General features: G+C 47.6%; 1 protein-coding gene across 7 annotated transcripts in view; it reads right to left on the bottom strand.

Moving 5' to 3' along the window:
• NRF1 (nuclear respiratory factor 1) overlaps nt 1-15,245 on the bottom strand; it is a 110,398-nt gene that overhangs the window by 53,639 nt on the left and 41,514 nt on the right. For all 7 annotated transcript variants that reach the window (XM_005281312.5, XM_042842254.2, XM_065552189.1 and 4 more), the window contains 3 exons: nt 14,212-14,352; nt 1,991-2,149; nt 530-727 (listed from right to left, as the gene is read on the bottom strand). In XM_005281312.5, the coding sequence (XP_005281369.1) occupies nt 530-727; nt 1,991-2,149; nt 14,212-14,352 (498 nt within the window). The remainder of the gene's footprint in view (nt 1-529; nt 728-1,990; nt 2,150-14,211; nt 14,353-15,245) is intronic.

Below are 15,245 nucleotides of genomic sequence, written 5' to 3'. Positions count from 1 at the left end.
TGGTGCGTGCGAGGTCACGCTGTGCAGAGGGTGCCATTTTGCTCTTCAAAATGGCGTCCTCCGTGCTGTCTGGGATCCCAGGAGGAAATTATTAAAATGGGTTTGTGCCAGCAAAAAGTTTGGAAACCCCTGACCTAAAGTATTGTGCAGAAAATCCTGTCTTGTTTTTGTTGCGGGGGTCAGATAGACATATGTGCAATGATACTCCGGAAAGGTTATGTTTGTTGAAGAGGAGATATGTGTAATATAATATCTGGAGTCAGCAATGAAGGGAACAGTCTATGCCTCAGTTCCCCCTCTGTAAAATGGAGATAACAGGGGTGTTATAAGGATGACTGTATTCCTCTTTCCATTGTGAGGAACTCGCATATGATGGTAATGGAGGCCACATAAGTACCTAATATAGACAGACTTAAGATTCCTGAAACATACAGCTGAAGCCAACAGCCAAAGGTGTATAATTAAAAACTTCTGCCAGACATGGCCACTCACTACAGTGAGTGTGAAGGGACAAGTGGGCTCTGCTCACCTGGATGAGGGAGACAGTGCCATCAGGGTTACTGAAGGTCTGTACCACCGTCTGTGATGGGACCAGATGCGCTATACTATGTGTAGCTGCAGTCTGCTGCTGTGTCTGTTGATCCTCAAAGGCATAGAGTAGGTCTTCACGCCCATGCTGTTTGTAGCAGTTCTTCACAATAGTCCGCAATGCTTGGGTCCAGGACACCTAACGGGGGGAAAAAAATAAAAAAATTCAATTAAATTAAAAGCAGCGTTTCCATTCAGCAATTCCCCCGGGATCTGAGCCATGTAAATTTTTAGTTGGATTTCTTCAGGGTTATTTTTTAATCCGTATTTTTTTTTTCTCAAAATAAAAACAAAATCCTCCCAGAAAACACCCAGCCCCCTCCATGCCTCCAAGCCCCACAGTTCCTGAGCTACCCTATAAAAGAAAGCCAGCACGCGTACAGTCTGCATCCACGTGCCACTTTACAGAACAAGTCTGTAGGACCATGGGGTGGAGGTGAAACAGTTCTGCTCCAAACTTTCAGAGAATTTAACTAGGAGTGAAAAAAACAAAGCCTTTTTAAAAAGATCAAGCAAAGGGTGGACTCTGATACCATAAATCCTGGCTCAACCAGGCCGCCCCCACCCCGGTGAGGGACAGCTCAATCTGTGCAAGGATCCGATCCTGTGATTCACAACATTTTTAATGCCCCTTTGTGATAGTTGGGTAAATTGGTATCTCCCACTCCTCCTTAGCTCCTTGCAACATCGTTGACATGTGTCCCTTTTTCTGTCTGTTCTCTCTCATTCTTTTCACATTTCCTTTCTCCCCAATCACCTCCGACTGCCCCACTATCCCTGTTCTCTCACTTAAAGGAAGGGCACACACTGCTCTGCTTGGTGAGATGGGGTGACCACCTCTGGTTGCTCTCTGTGGGCCTGGAACACGTCCTGTCTAGCAGCTGAATTGCGTGTTTGGGAGAACAGAGACACAGTTTGAGCCAGTGAGCCACTTCTTAAGCCTATATTCACGAGCTGCTACTGTGGCCAACTGGATTAGGAGTTACCCACCACAGGAGTTGGGGGCAAGGAGAAGAGAGGTAGGGTTAAAAATACCATAGAGCAAATTAGCAATAGGGAGTCAGAGTGGATCCAGGATTACGCCTCTTTCACCACCTTCACTGCTTTCCTCTGCCCTTTGCACCCCTTGGACTAAGCTGGGGGTCAACCCTCCAGGGTGGGAACAAAGGGGCAGACGGATGGTTGTCATGTGGAACTGGGGGACATCCAGCCAAGATATGGAACTGGGGAGGAAGAGCTATCCCATATGATTTGGGCACAAACTTTTAACCATGGCATGGAACCAGGGAAGTTTATGACCTAGCTGTTCTTTCTGTCACACAAGAGGGAGGCTCAGAACATAACAACCCGCTCCCAAACCCCAACAACTGCCCTGCAGGGTTAGTGACAATACAACACATACCCTCTGTTTCTGCTCCTCTGTACGGACGTCACTGCGAACGTTTGCCCATGGAATATCCTCAGGCCACCAAATGGGTTTGCAGCTTTCCTTCCCCCAGCCCGGCTTCCCACGACCTGTTGAGTACTTCAGCATTTCGGGGATAAATGCTCGCAGCTGCGCCTGAAACCAACAGCACAAGAGGGTTAAAACTGAAAATCCCAATTTCTTTGGGGGGGTTTACAGTTAGTTTTATAAATTACTAGATTCCGTTTCCACCTGGAAATGATCAGACAAACTACCCACTGGAACTGCCCTGCGCACACCTGAAAGCATGTGATGAATCCCTCTTCACCTCATCCCCAGTCACAGTTGAAAAACAGCTCACTGTTAGGTCATGGGATAGCGACAAACGTACGTCAGCCAATTAGAATAATAAAAGCAAAACACACCCTATATTACTGTAACGTTAAGGTTCAAAACTGCAGTGATGAGAACTAGCCAGCCCAGTTAAAATCAGTGAGGAAATGCCGAGCTAATGCTCTAAAAGCAACCTGAACGTAGCTGTTCTGCGTATCTTGTATGGTATGCATTGTACAGGGGTGTCACAAAGTCAGCAGGGATTCAACAAGCTCTGCTATCAAATACCACCCGTAGGAGAAGTCACAGCAGGAGCAGGAGACATTCCCCCATTGCTAGAACTGTTGGACAGCTCTGTGTAAGGTGGTCTTTTTCTCATGCTCCATCTGAAAAAAATAATCATCTCTGAATGATTTTCCATAAGAAAGTCTTTTGTCAAAGAAAGAGAGGAGGAGATGCGTCAGGCTGACGTTTTCGAGAACATTATGGGAAAGTGTAAAGAGAGGGATGATGTTTCAGCTGAGACAAAAGCATTACTATCACGAGAAAATATTTTGAGAGAGATTTGCAGACCAGATAACACCACAAAGACACATTAACAAGAACATGACTTACTACTAGCAGGATCATGAATTCTGCACACCTATCAGTATGTTTTTAGATCATATTCATTATTATTATTATTTTTTATATTACCACCATAGGACCTAGACCCCATTGTGCTGGGTGTTGTACAAACACAGAACAAAAGGATGGTCCCTACCCCAGAGAGCTTGCAATTTAAGCAATGCTGATCACTGTGACACCCAAGTGTCAGATGTTTCTCAGAGAAATAGTCTAATTTTAGACAAGAACATTCTCCCCCCCGACACACACGCACACCTCCCCCCACAACCTTCTGTGACTCTGGTGGCAAACCATTTGAACTTCGCTCTCACGGTTGCCACCAGAATTCCTGGATGCAACTAGTCTGATCCTGCAGCCCCAGCTCCAAGAGCCTACAGTACTAGGCAGCTCAGGGTAGAGGAATCATTTGCTGCTGGTTACAGCCATGACAAGACTTCCAACTAGCAACAGAGACGTTGTTTACCCCACTAGACAACTATCAAGTATTTCCAATTTTCTGTCACAAGAGCATGGGCCTCTTCCAAATGCACTGCTGCCTGCATGACATCACACACACCAGCCTATGTATTCGGCACCTCAGCATCAAACTGCAAGCTAATAGAAAGGGACATGTTTGCAAATCAGTTGACCTGAAAGTTCCCTTTTCGGGGTATTTTAAGCAACTGCATCTCAAAGTCGCTCGTAACTGCATTCTAAACCCTTCAAACAACATCCTGCACCAACACCAGAGAGAGGGGAGTACTTCAGACTGACAGGACAGTGTGAAAGGAAGGTGACTTACCTTACGGTAAAGGAGTTCTTCGAGATGTACGTTCCCTAGGAGTATTCACTGTGGGTGTGCATGCACTCCGAGGACCCGAGACCAGAAGATTATTCACTAACAGTGTCTATTGGGCTGCGCCTGCACCCTGAACCTCCTCATGCTCTGAACCGAAGGCATAGAGGTGGCCTGGACAGACCGCTTCTCCAGTTCCAACTCTACCGCAAATCACCTCGGAAGGATCTGAAGTAGAGGGGAAGGAGGGGGGTCATGGACTACCCATGGGGACCACACATCTTGAAGAACTCCAGTCACCATAAAGACAGTAACATTCCTTTTTTCTTTGAGTGCTTGTCCCCACAAGTATTCACCATGGGTGACTCACAAGAAGTGCTCACGGAGAAGGAAGGAGCGAAGGACCCATGCTGCACCATGGATCCCAGGACCACTGTGCCAAAGGATGCATCTGCTGAAGAAGCTTGGGCGTAGTGCCTGGTAAAGGTGTGCAAAGAGACCCATTGTCACCACTCTACAGATCTGTACCAGAGGTATGCCTTGGAGAGAAGCTACAGAGGTAGCGCGTGCTCTAGTCAAATGTGCCCTCACACCCTGAGGAGTTTCCATCAGTTCATAACATAGCAGAATGCAGCCTGAAATCCATTTTGAGAGCCTGTGTGATCAAATTGCCTCCCCTTTCATTTTGCTCATTGAAGGAGATGAATTGTCTTTGGGATTTTTGAAAGGGCTTCATCCTCTGCAGGTAGAAAGCCAAAGCTCTATGAACATCTAGAGAATGAAGTGTCCAGTAGAGGGATAGGCAGATTAAGGTGGAATTCAGAGAGAACTTTTGGGATGAGTTTGGGATGTACCCTTAGGGACATTTTATCCTTATGGAATACTGTGTAGGGAGGGCCTACATAAGAGCTACAAACTTCCCTACTCTCCTAGTGGAAGTGATTGCCATTAGAAAGGCTACTTTCGTGGATCGATGGAGAAGGGTGCAGGAGGCCAAGGACTTAAGTGGCGGATTCATAAATGCTGACAGCACTAAATTAAGGTCCCAATTAGGAGTTAGCACCAATACTGGAGGAAAGGTTCTGACAAGACCTCTCAGAAATTTCATGTTTGTAGGATGGGTGAATATTCAACAGTTGCCTACGAGAGGATGGAAAGAGTTGGCTGTTGCGTGTGTACCTGGCAGCAATCTAATGGACAAACCCGAAGACTTTAGGAAGAGATGGTCCAAGATGAGAGGCATGGGAGGTATCTGGGGGCGTTCGCACCAGATGGAGATTCTCTTTCATTTGGCAGCACAGAATTTTCTTGCAGAAGCCTTTCTGCTGTTGCTGAGGCTGGACTGGACTTCCCTGGAGCATGACCTCTCTCATTGCCCATCCAAATACCAGGTTGTGAGGTGGAGAGAGGCTGGGCTGGGATAGACTGTTTTGCTTTTGTCTCAAGTCAGAAGGTTTGGCAACTATTTTAAGTGGATACATGGGTATGTGGACATCTGGAGGATTCAGATGAACCAAACCTGTCTCACTCACCAAGGAGCCCCTAGGAGGTCCAGTTTTTTAGCATCCTTGTTGGATGGGGTAGAAGGAGGCTGGTGCAGTCTGTTGCACTCAGTAACAGTTTGTACTACTAGAGAATTTGGTACGGGATGGAAAAACAAATATTCTACCTCATTAGGTGGGACAACATAGCTTTTCTCCATCCTTTTTGGAGTTGGGGCATAAGTGGCTGGAGCATGCCAATCAGTCCCAGTCAATTCTAATATGGCCTTGTTGATGGGAAGTGCCACCTTGCCGGGGTCTGTAGTCTGCAGGATATCCAGAAACTTGTAAGTAGGGTCCTAGACTTCCTTCAGCGAGATCTGTAAAGCCTCCACAATCCTCCTCAGGTGGTCCCGGAGAGGTTTATAATCCTCAGGCAGCAAAGGTGAGGCTGGCACCACCACCTCCTTGGGAGACAAGAAAGAGCCACTAGTGGAAGGGAGGGTTCTTGCTGGTTGGGCTGTTCCTGATCCTTACCATGCTCCAGGGGCTGATGGTTTTCCCCACGAGGTGATCTCTGTTGGCACTCTTGCTCCTATCTCCTGGAGCCAGGGGGTCTGAAGTAAGGGTCCCAAGAACCCCAACAGGGACGTGGTGTGGGGTCATATGGATATGGAAGTGGTCCCAATGGGGGAGGGTGTCACTCGTCCCAGGGCTGATGATATGTCTTGCGGAGATGGCAGAGTACAAACGAGGCTCTGGAACCCCTATCAGGGCTAATGGCGCATCTCTGGACTGTCAAAATGACCGATGCATCAATCCTGCCAGAGGAATATGAGTGATTGGAGTCTATGGGCGAAGCCGACAGAACTGCCTGTCTAGTGGTGCCACTGCAGGTGGACGGCATGCATGAGTGGTGCACGGTCAGTGCTGGCAGCTTCATACCACAGCGGAAGGGACCAGTGAGTGGGTCCAGCAGAAGAGCAAGAGGGGCTTCTACGCATAGATGAAGCCGACATCACAGGCTTGGGATGGTAAGTAGGTGTTGGTACCATTAAGTTCCTTCTCTGCTTGTGGTACGGAACCACTGCGGCAGAGAGCGACCACCCTCTCCTCTCCTTCACTGATGATGGAGCTGGACCTGCCCCTCACTTAGGCAACAGTCAATGGGCATGCCTGATTCCTGGTATGGCTGATATCCACGCATACACCTGGGAGATGCAGACACACCTGTACCGGGGCACCGAGTCTTGCCTGACTTAGAGGGGGTAGGGTAGGCAGACCTGTTCGTAGAGGGTTTAGATGGGGATTTCTCCCGCTTCTCATGAGGGCGCTTTCCTTTACCCTCTTCCCATCCATGCCTGCTAGAGTCTTTAGATCTGGACTTTTATGATCTGGGAAGTGCTGGGTCCAGAGAGGTGCTAGTGGATGGATCCTGGCAACGTACATGGGGGTCAGAAGCCCCTGGGTCGAGCTGTGGCCTCATGGAAAGCTCCTGACATGCCTCCTAAGCCGAAACTCTTGAGATTGTCACGGACAAGGTAGGAAGGAACGACAAATCTCGCACTCGGATGGAATATGAGATTCTCCAAGGCAGTACAGGCAGAAGGAGTGGGGATAACTGACCAGGAAGACCCAGAGGCAGGCCACGTAGGACTTAAAGCCCAGGATTTGGGGCATCATGGGTACTCCAAACGGTGCAGGTGATCAAGAAGGAGGAACACCTCCTAATCCAAACATTAATCTAACTAGCTACACTGCTAAACTAACGACACTAAAATAAACGATTTACAATAATCCCCAAACAGATGGCAGGAAGGCCAGCCAAGCTGCGGGCACTGTGGAATTCCATCTCAGACCATCAGTGGTAGAATGGAACTGGAGAGGTGGTCGGTCCAAGCCACCTTTTATGCACTTCATTTGGAGCACGACGCTGTGCAGGCGCGGACCAATGGACATCGCTAATGAAGACTCTTCCGGTCTCAAGCACACGTGCATCCACAGCGAATATCCCTCTGGACCAGCACTCGAAGAAGTGCACTCCCCATAGATTCTGTATAAAGCCCAGGGCAATACATACCATCCGCATTTCTATAGCTACTTTCATCTCAAGGTGACTATCCCCAAGGTAGAAATGGGGAAAGTGAGGCCCAGAGAGGTTAAATGATTTGCTCAAGGTCATGCAGGGAGTCGGTAGCAGACACACCCAGGTCTCCTCCCCCCCCACCTCAGGCTCTGCCCTCTAGAACGCTGCCTGCTGTGTGGTCTAACCTTTCTGTGCCACAACTTCCCCATTGATAAAACAGGGGCAATGCCCATGCTGTGAAGTGCTCTGAGATGCTTGAGCAAGAAGCATTATAGAAACGCTAATTATTAAAAAATCATGAGCGTGAATGGAATTTCGTTGTCAAAAGCTCCTTCCCAGAACTCCTAGCTGCAAGCTGTGCTCCTTGTTACCAGATGGATTAATTACTGATCCTCAGGAGTTCAGAGACTCAAGCTACTCAGGGCACTTGTTAAGGAGGGTTCGCCTTTAATCCACCAGGGAAACAATCAACAGCAGCGGCACGGCATTATAACCTGCTCAAGCGCGAGGGCCTCTCTAATTAGCATCACAACAAGACCTGCCCCCCTCATCCCACCTGCTCACAAAAGCCTAAAATGGGCTACAGTTCTGAGATGCAGAGCCCCATATCACCTAAGTGTGCAGATTCTGGGAGGGAATCCGCACAGTATGTTGAACTCGGAGCCCTCAGACCCTCACAACCCCCCCTCCCCACCATACAAAAAGGGGAAACCCTGGCAAAAGCAAGTCACTTATAAAAATAGAGATTCATTCCAATCTCCTCAGTCCATCAGTTTGGAAAAGAGCTTGCGTGAGCTACAATCAAGGTCTATACACGATATTGTTAGAAACGTTTATTGGGTGCCCTTTAGCTAAAGCACCTGGGGTCTTCTAAGGAAAAACAGTAAGATGAACCCTTAAAGCTAATGAGTTAATCCTGATCTTAACTATCCTCAGCCTCCAAAAAACCAAGATGCACCCAACTGCAGAGACACAGAAACACTAGAAGCAACAGGGCAAAGTGCAAGATGCATGTAATAACAGCCAGGCCTGAACTCTGACAGTCTGCTAAGGGAAGCAGCTTCCAGAACAGAGCACCTTCTGTGAAGAACAGCCTTCCAAGGGTCCCCAGAAATTCCCCCTTGGGAGAACACCAGCCATCTGCAACAGCTGCAATGGGGCATAGGTGGATTCAGCCAAGTCTAGACAATTCCTATTCTTGAATCGTACCTGAATGATGAAGCAGGTGATTGCAGATGAAGCGGTAACCAGAGTGGAACACTGGGGTTCTGTGATCATGTGTCCATCCTTCCTAACAGATGAGAAAGCCGCATTCTGCAGCAGTGGATTTTAGACTGAATGATCAAATAATATTTTATCTGCAGCAGCAGATTTAAAAAATGGGACATCGGCCAATGTAGGTAGCAACAAATTCACCATCGCGAATTGCCTTTTTACAAAGCTCATCTTGCCCTTCTGGAACCCCTTTTCACTGCTGCCCCTTCAGACAGGCCAGACTGGGTGAGAAGTTAGGCCAAATTTAATCATTTGTTGAAGCAAAAATGAGAGGGAGGGTCTGATCTCACAGATCTCAATGGGAACTGAAGATACCTGGCACCGGACAGGATGGAACCCTTAATATGCCTGGTAAATGCACCCCCCACCACCGGAGGCAAATCTCTAATAATATTGTTCCAACCCATAGCCAGAGGTACAGTGGGAACGCTACGAGTGCTCAAAGCAGAGAAACTCACGGAATATTCTACAATGGGTCAGCGCTGAGGAGCAGAGATTGGGGACGGGAGAGTAGGCAGAACATACCATGCAGAAGAGGCTCAATCAGAACCTTTGATTAACTGACCTCACCCATTCACACTTGCTTTCATCTTGCGTTTTACTCTTACATGAGCCATCTCCCTCCCCCTCACACACCTTGGTCAGATGAAAAATAAGAAACGTATAAAGCAATCAGGATTGTTCACCCATTGGCTGAGTTCTTGCGCAGCCTGAAGCGTGGTGCACCCTCTAGTCAGGAGAGCCTACAGTACCACTGTCCCTTAAAGCTCACTACTGTACATCCCATTCCACCTGTAGCAGCACACAAGGTTCATACAGCAACTTCATTGCATCAGGATGCTGCAAACCAGGCACAAGAACAAACCCTGAGCTCCAATGATAGGATGCTTTCTGAATGCTGGCCTGCATGGTTACAGGTGTGCTTCAACCCCCGTCCATCCTCTACTCACCACGACTGACTAACTTTAGTTTCCCCAACATAACTGTTCAGCGCCTAATGGTAACTTGGTTTGGTGCCAAGATGCTGACCCACATCAGTGAAACAAACACCTTTTAATTTCCTTTTTAGGGGGAACTGGGGTGGGGTAGAGTCATCTTTGCCTCCAAGTCATATGCAGATGTTAAAACAAAGAAAGAAAAGTCAGGTTAAGGGACAAATTTTGCATTCAGGAAGGTGTAAGCAACATGCAGCAATTTCACTGAGGTTTATACATGCAGAGCTGAGTGCAGAATATGACTCAGTGTTCATGCACTGAGTTCAGATAAAGACATGGATAAGCTACTAGCCAGCAAGCTCACGACTGGGCTGTTCTGAAGTCCTTCGTCAAAATGCCCATTGACTACAATGGGAGATTCCCCTGAGTAAGGGCTTCAGAATCAGACCCCGCTGCACACATTTTTCACACACAGCACAGGTGGGCAGTGCTCTCCGTCTGCAAATCCATGGAAACACCTTTACTCAACCTACGGAAGGTTTTATTTCCCCCAAGACCTCCAAAGAAGCAGGGCAATTAAAAGGAGAATTATTTTCATCTCCTTTTCAGTGAGCTAAACCTAACACTTCTAACACCTGTCCAATGAGACCTGCAGCTGTTCAAAGCCAAAGCCTCATTTTTCCATTCCTAGTGACGTGCCTCTTAATTGAGATGCCCAATATGTATTTTAAAATTTTTCTGCTTTCCTCCAGGCTTTGTAATCTCCAGTCACAAACAAGAATTGAAAAAGGCTAGATTCTCCTGTTAGCTGACGAAGGCAAACATCAGATCAGCCGTCAACTGAAAAGCTTTCTCTCTGCTCAGCTGGGCATTCTGGGGATCAAGGTTTCTGCTACAACATTTGATGGAATCACTAGCCATGCAAGATGCTTCATTCTTTGCACTGATTGAGGGCTAGTAGTATCTTCCGCTCTCCCAAATGAGATGCGGAGCCCTGAACGTGGGTCACTGCAGAATTGTTGTGCTTTAAGATTGACTTATTTATAACTCTTAAAGTGCCATTGTGGTCAGAAAAGTGACTCTGAAAACGTGGCACCATTTTAGTCAACGTCTCTGCTCCCTGCAGTGTCCAAGTGCTAGCTCAGGTTTAACTGAAGTAAGTGTTTACTTCTCTTAGCCCTGCAGGGGCTGTATAGCTGTAAGCTAGAGAGACTCCCTCATTAACAAACCGGTCAGCTGTGATCCAAATGTAGCATCTTTGTTAACTTTAACAGGCAGAAAGACCACAGGTGGATTTTCAGATCCCACGGAGAGTTTGTAGCCCTGGCAATACTTAATAATACTTTGTCCTCGTGTGGCCCTCTCCCATCCAAGGCTCTCAAAGTATTTTATAAATGTTTATGACGGTGATGAGCACCTGGTGGCCCACCAGATCATTTTATTTAGCCTGCCACAGCCCAGCTCAGGGCAGGTGATCCAGAGACACCAGGAAGGGGGTGGGGCATCATGGGGGGAGGGTTTCACCTGCACGCTGTTGCAAGAACCAATGAGCCAGAGCAGGGAGTCGGGACAATAGCCCAGGATAGGAACTGCTGCGGAGGGATGACTGCAGGGTGGGCTTACTCTTCAACCCCTCCTGCCCCCTTCCCCCATTGTGTCACACGCCCAAAGCAGGGCCTGACACTCCCCCTGCATTACCCTGTGAACCTGCCAAAGAATTTGAGTGGATCGTGTGGCCCTCTACTTCCTTTAAGTTGCCCATTCCTGATTTATGAAGTCATCCCCATTTTACAGAGGGGAGAGAGACAAGAGCATCGACGATCTGGGCAATATCCACAACAAACAGAGAATGGTATTTATTACCTACTCCTGCCGTTAATGCTGGGGCCTGAACAAGACGACCTCTCAAGGTCCCTTCCAGTCCGGCACTTCTACGAGTCTATGAGGATGAGGGTAAAAGTGCAAGAGCTACATCTGTCTACAGCAGGGGTCGGCGACCTTTCAGAAGTGATGTGCCGAGTCTTCATTTATTCACTCTGATTTAAGGTTTCGCGTGCCAGTCATACATTTTAATGTTTGTAGAAAATCTCTTTCTATAAGTCGATATTATATAACTAAACTATTGTTGTATGTAAAGTAAATAAGGTTTTTAAAATGTTTAAGAAGCTTTATTTAAAATTAAATTAAAATGCAGAGCCCCCCGGACCAGTGGCCAGGACCCGGGCAGTGTGAGTGCCACTGAAAATCAGCTCGTGTGCCGCCTTCGGCACGCGTGCCATAGGTTGCCTACCCCTGAGTCTACAGCTTGGGAGAAATTCAACACCATTGCAATACAGTTGTTTAAACGAAAAGCATCATTCCTGCAAGAAAGGTATTCCTAATTAGGCAGTTACTTAAGCGTGATGGGTGCACGAGATCTCAAAATAAGATGCCTTGTAAGTTACTTTACTGTTGCATCAACAGTTTGCAAACTTATTGCCAGAGAACGCTGCTCCAATAGAGAACGCCAGCGTACAAGTGCTCCACCACTAATAGAAAGAGGAGGGGCAGAGAGATTAGGGAAGGTTAGAAGCAGAGTGCACTGGAGCAGTCAGCAAGCCCCTCTGTATATGTACTCTTCATTATTTATATTGCAATAGCAGTGAGTGCCTACTGAACCCTGTTTAGGATCTGGGCCCCCTTGTGCAGGGTGTTAGCAAGAGCTAACTAACTATCTGATTTAGGAAATCATCAACCGTGCTAACAGATCAGTCAAAGGAGCTTTTGCAGAAGGACTCAAGGTGCCACCTTCCCCTTAGCAGTGAATAAGTCCTGGGCCAGAAGAGTAAGCACGAAGAACCAGAAATCAAAGTCACATCTCACACATGGCAAATCAAAGCAGTCAGCGCCCCACAGCCACCTGCCTAGGCCAGATTTATGCGCAGAATAATTGTTTCAAAACCACAGAATTTTCTTAACAGCTGATGGCCAAGGCCACTTCACACCTAGAGGAAACAGAACTGTTTATATTTTAGATTTAACGCAAGAAGTTTTTTAAAACAAAAAGTACAGATTAAGGAGCTGAGGTTGTCTAACCATGTTTGGAGAGCCACGGGTAAAACTTAAACAACTCTTGATGTTGAAGTGTTGCTCTCATTTCCAACGCTAGCATAAAAATTAAATATCTTCCGTGTAGAAAATCCATGTGAGGGGTTTACTAGAATGAAAGTTAGACATTTTTATATTGTTTCAATGATGAAATGCAACACTAACAGCCATCGAGTTGACTGGACAAAAATTCTTCTTTTTAATAGCAGCTATTTGTATAATAGCTTCTCTTAATTAATTAGCCTCTTACAGTTGGTATGGGTACTTCCACCTTTTCATGTTCTCTGTATGTATAAATATCTTCTCACTGTATGTTCCATTCTATGCATCTGATGAAGTGGGCTGTAGCCCACGAAAGCTTATGCTCAAATAAATTTGTTAGTCTCTAAGGTGCCACAAGTACTCCTGTTCTTTTTGCTATTTTTATATATGTGCTTACATCCTGCAGCAAAAAGAGGGGAAGCTTCTTGAAATTTCTACCACACTGCAATAGCTGCAAATCCTGGATTTCCTCCAGGCAATCTCAGAAGCCAACCTCCTCTCTCTCTAATCTCCTTTCCTTCTGTTCCACTAGCACCAATTTCTTCTCTGTCCCTTCCTCACAATGTCACCACTGTTGAGGTGAAAACCTCTCTCTTCACTGCTCTGACCACTCTCTGCATCAACAACTCTTCTCCTGAAGCACCTTGACCTTCTGCTGACATATCATGCTACAAACCCATATCTAACTTACTGACCACCCTCACCCCAGGTCTCACTCAGCCTTGTTCCTCTCTGAGTTTCTGCCTCCCAGCGGGGTTTGGGCATTTGTGATTTGTTTTGATAGATCAATCTCCCTGGATGAGCACGTGCAGAGCCCTTTACTTAGCTCCTTTACACAGTGTTCGTTGCATCCTTTCCTCCTCTCCTGTCCCTGCCACCACCAGGGGAGAGGAGATTTACATACAAGACTATTGATCCTTCCCCACTCAGGAGAAGTTTCCTTCAGAACTCCCTCCTCTTTTCTCCCAGAGATGGGACCACCAATGCAACATTGCTCAGATGAGGACTGGGTCATGAGAGGATGAGGAGTCCTCCCACCGCTACGACAGATGACTCACTGTAACCACCAGGTATTAGCAGCTCGCCCCTGCCCCTGAGGTGGGAGAGTGGCGTTTGCCCTGGAGCATAACTATCAGTGGGTTTCCTTCTGCTTCCACCCACAGCATCAGCGAGAAAGGGAGAGAGGAGAAAAAACAAGGCACAAGGGGGGAAAACTAAAAGGGGATTCTACTGACAAGTAATAAGCCACCTTCCCGATACCAGTGGTTACAAACCATTCCAAGGTGCAGGACTGACTAGCTCTGATGGAGCACAATGACAATGATCCCACGGGGAAAGGTGGGGGAGGAGTTCCAGCAATCTGTGCTCTAGCCCTCACTAGGATTTCTACAATGTCATATGGAAAGCAGCACCAGTGATAAATATTCACATCTATTACCTGGCCCACTATGGTCCCACCAGAGAGATGGGATTAAGTGTCCCTTAGGACGCAGGCATACACTCCTCTGCAAAATCAACAGGCTTTAAAACTCCTCTTCATTTCTTCTTCCAAGTTTCCACCTTCCTTGGCTGCTTACCTGGGTCATCTTGTCCACAGAGACAGGAATTCCGTCGATGGTTAGGGGTGGCAGCTCGGAGTTAACCTCTTGTGGCGCAGGTGCATGCTCCGCTAGTGCTGACTCCAGGTCTTCCAGGATCATGCTCTTGTACTTGCGCACCTGTGGGGAATCATTAGGCTCAGGTAAACAAGGTAAAGAGCAACAAGAGAGGCAAGGGTGCTAGGTAACCGGAGGAGGGGCTGTTCACTCTTCCCCAAGACACTGCAGAACTGAGTGAGCAAACAATGCCACAGCTGGGAGGTAAAAATACCCACTGGCCCCAAAGGGCTGCATGAAAGAGAAATGATGAAACTCCAAGTAACACCGCCAAGGGGGAGCGTTAGAATGCTTTTAATAAAAGTTTGGAAACAACGGTGCAGTTGCAACCAGGATGATCCCCTCTGTGACGCAGTAGGGAGCGGGGCAGATTGACTTGGGAATGTCGTCTAGTTTTACTGGGACTGTCTGCACTGGGGATGAGATAGCAGGGGATGACTTTATTTGAGGGACGATACCTGAGCCTGTAACCTAAGCCAGAAGGGGGGTGGGGCCAGGTGACACCTTTGCCTGGGAAACTGGACAAGGGCTAGAGGAGGAGCCGGGGGGAGGGGAGTGAGTCGGCTGGAGGGGGTTTCAGTTTTGGGCTGGCTGGGAAGACGCAGGGAACCTTAAGTCTGGGGTCTAAGCTCCTTGCCCCCAGAGGGACCTGGCTAAGGGGTCCTGGTTGTACCTACAAGCCCTGCTTGGGACTGTGTTCCTGTTGTCTAATAAACCTTCTGTTTTACTGGCTGGCTGAGAGTCACGGTGAATCGCAGGAAGTGAGGGTGCAGGGCCCTGACTCCCCCACACTCCGTGACACCCTCATTTCCTGCAAGGCTCAAGGAAGCTCATTCGCGGCTAGCTGGAATCACTGACAGCCGAGACGATTTTAAACCCTTTCCACTTACCAGCAGAGTCCAGTCCTTCCTGACTGTCCTGGAAATCGGTGGTCTCCAACTATCCCAGGTAACTAC

Source organism: Chrysemys picta, chromosome 1, assembly GCF_011386835.1.
Source record: "Chrysemys picta bellii isolate R12L10 chromosome 1, ASM1138683v2, whole genome shotgun sequence".
Classification (NCBI taxonomy): Eukaryota; Metazoa; Chordata; order Testudines; family Emydidae; genus Chrysemys; species Chrysemys picta.
This window is presented reverse-complemented; position numbering and strand designations above follow the sequence as displayed.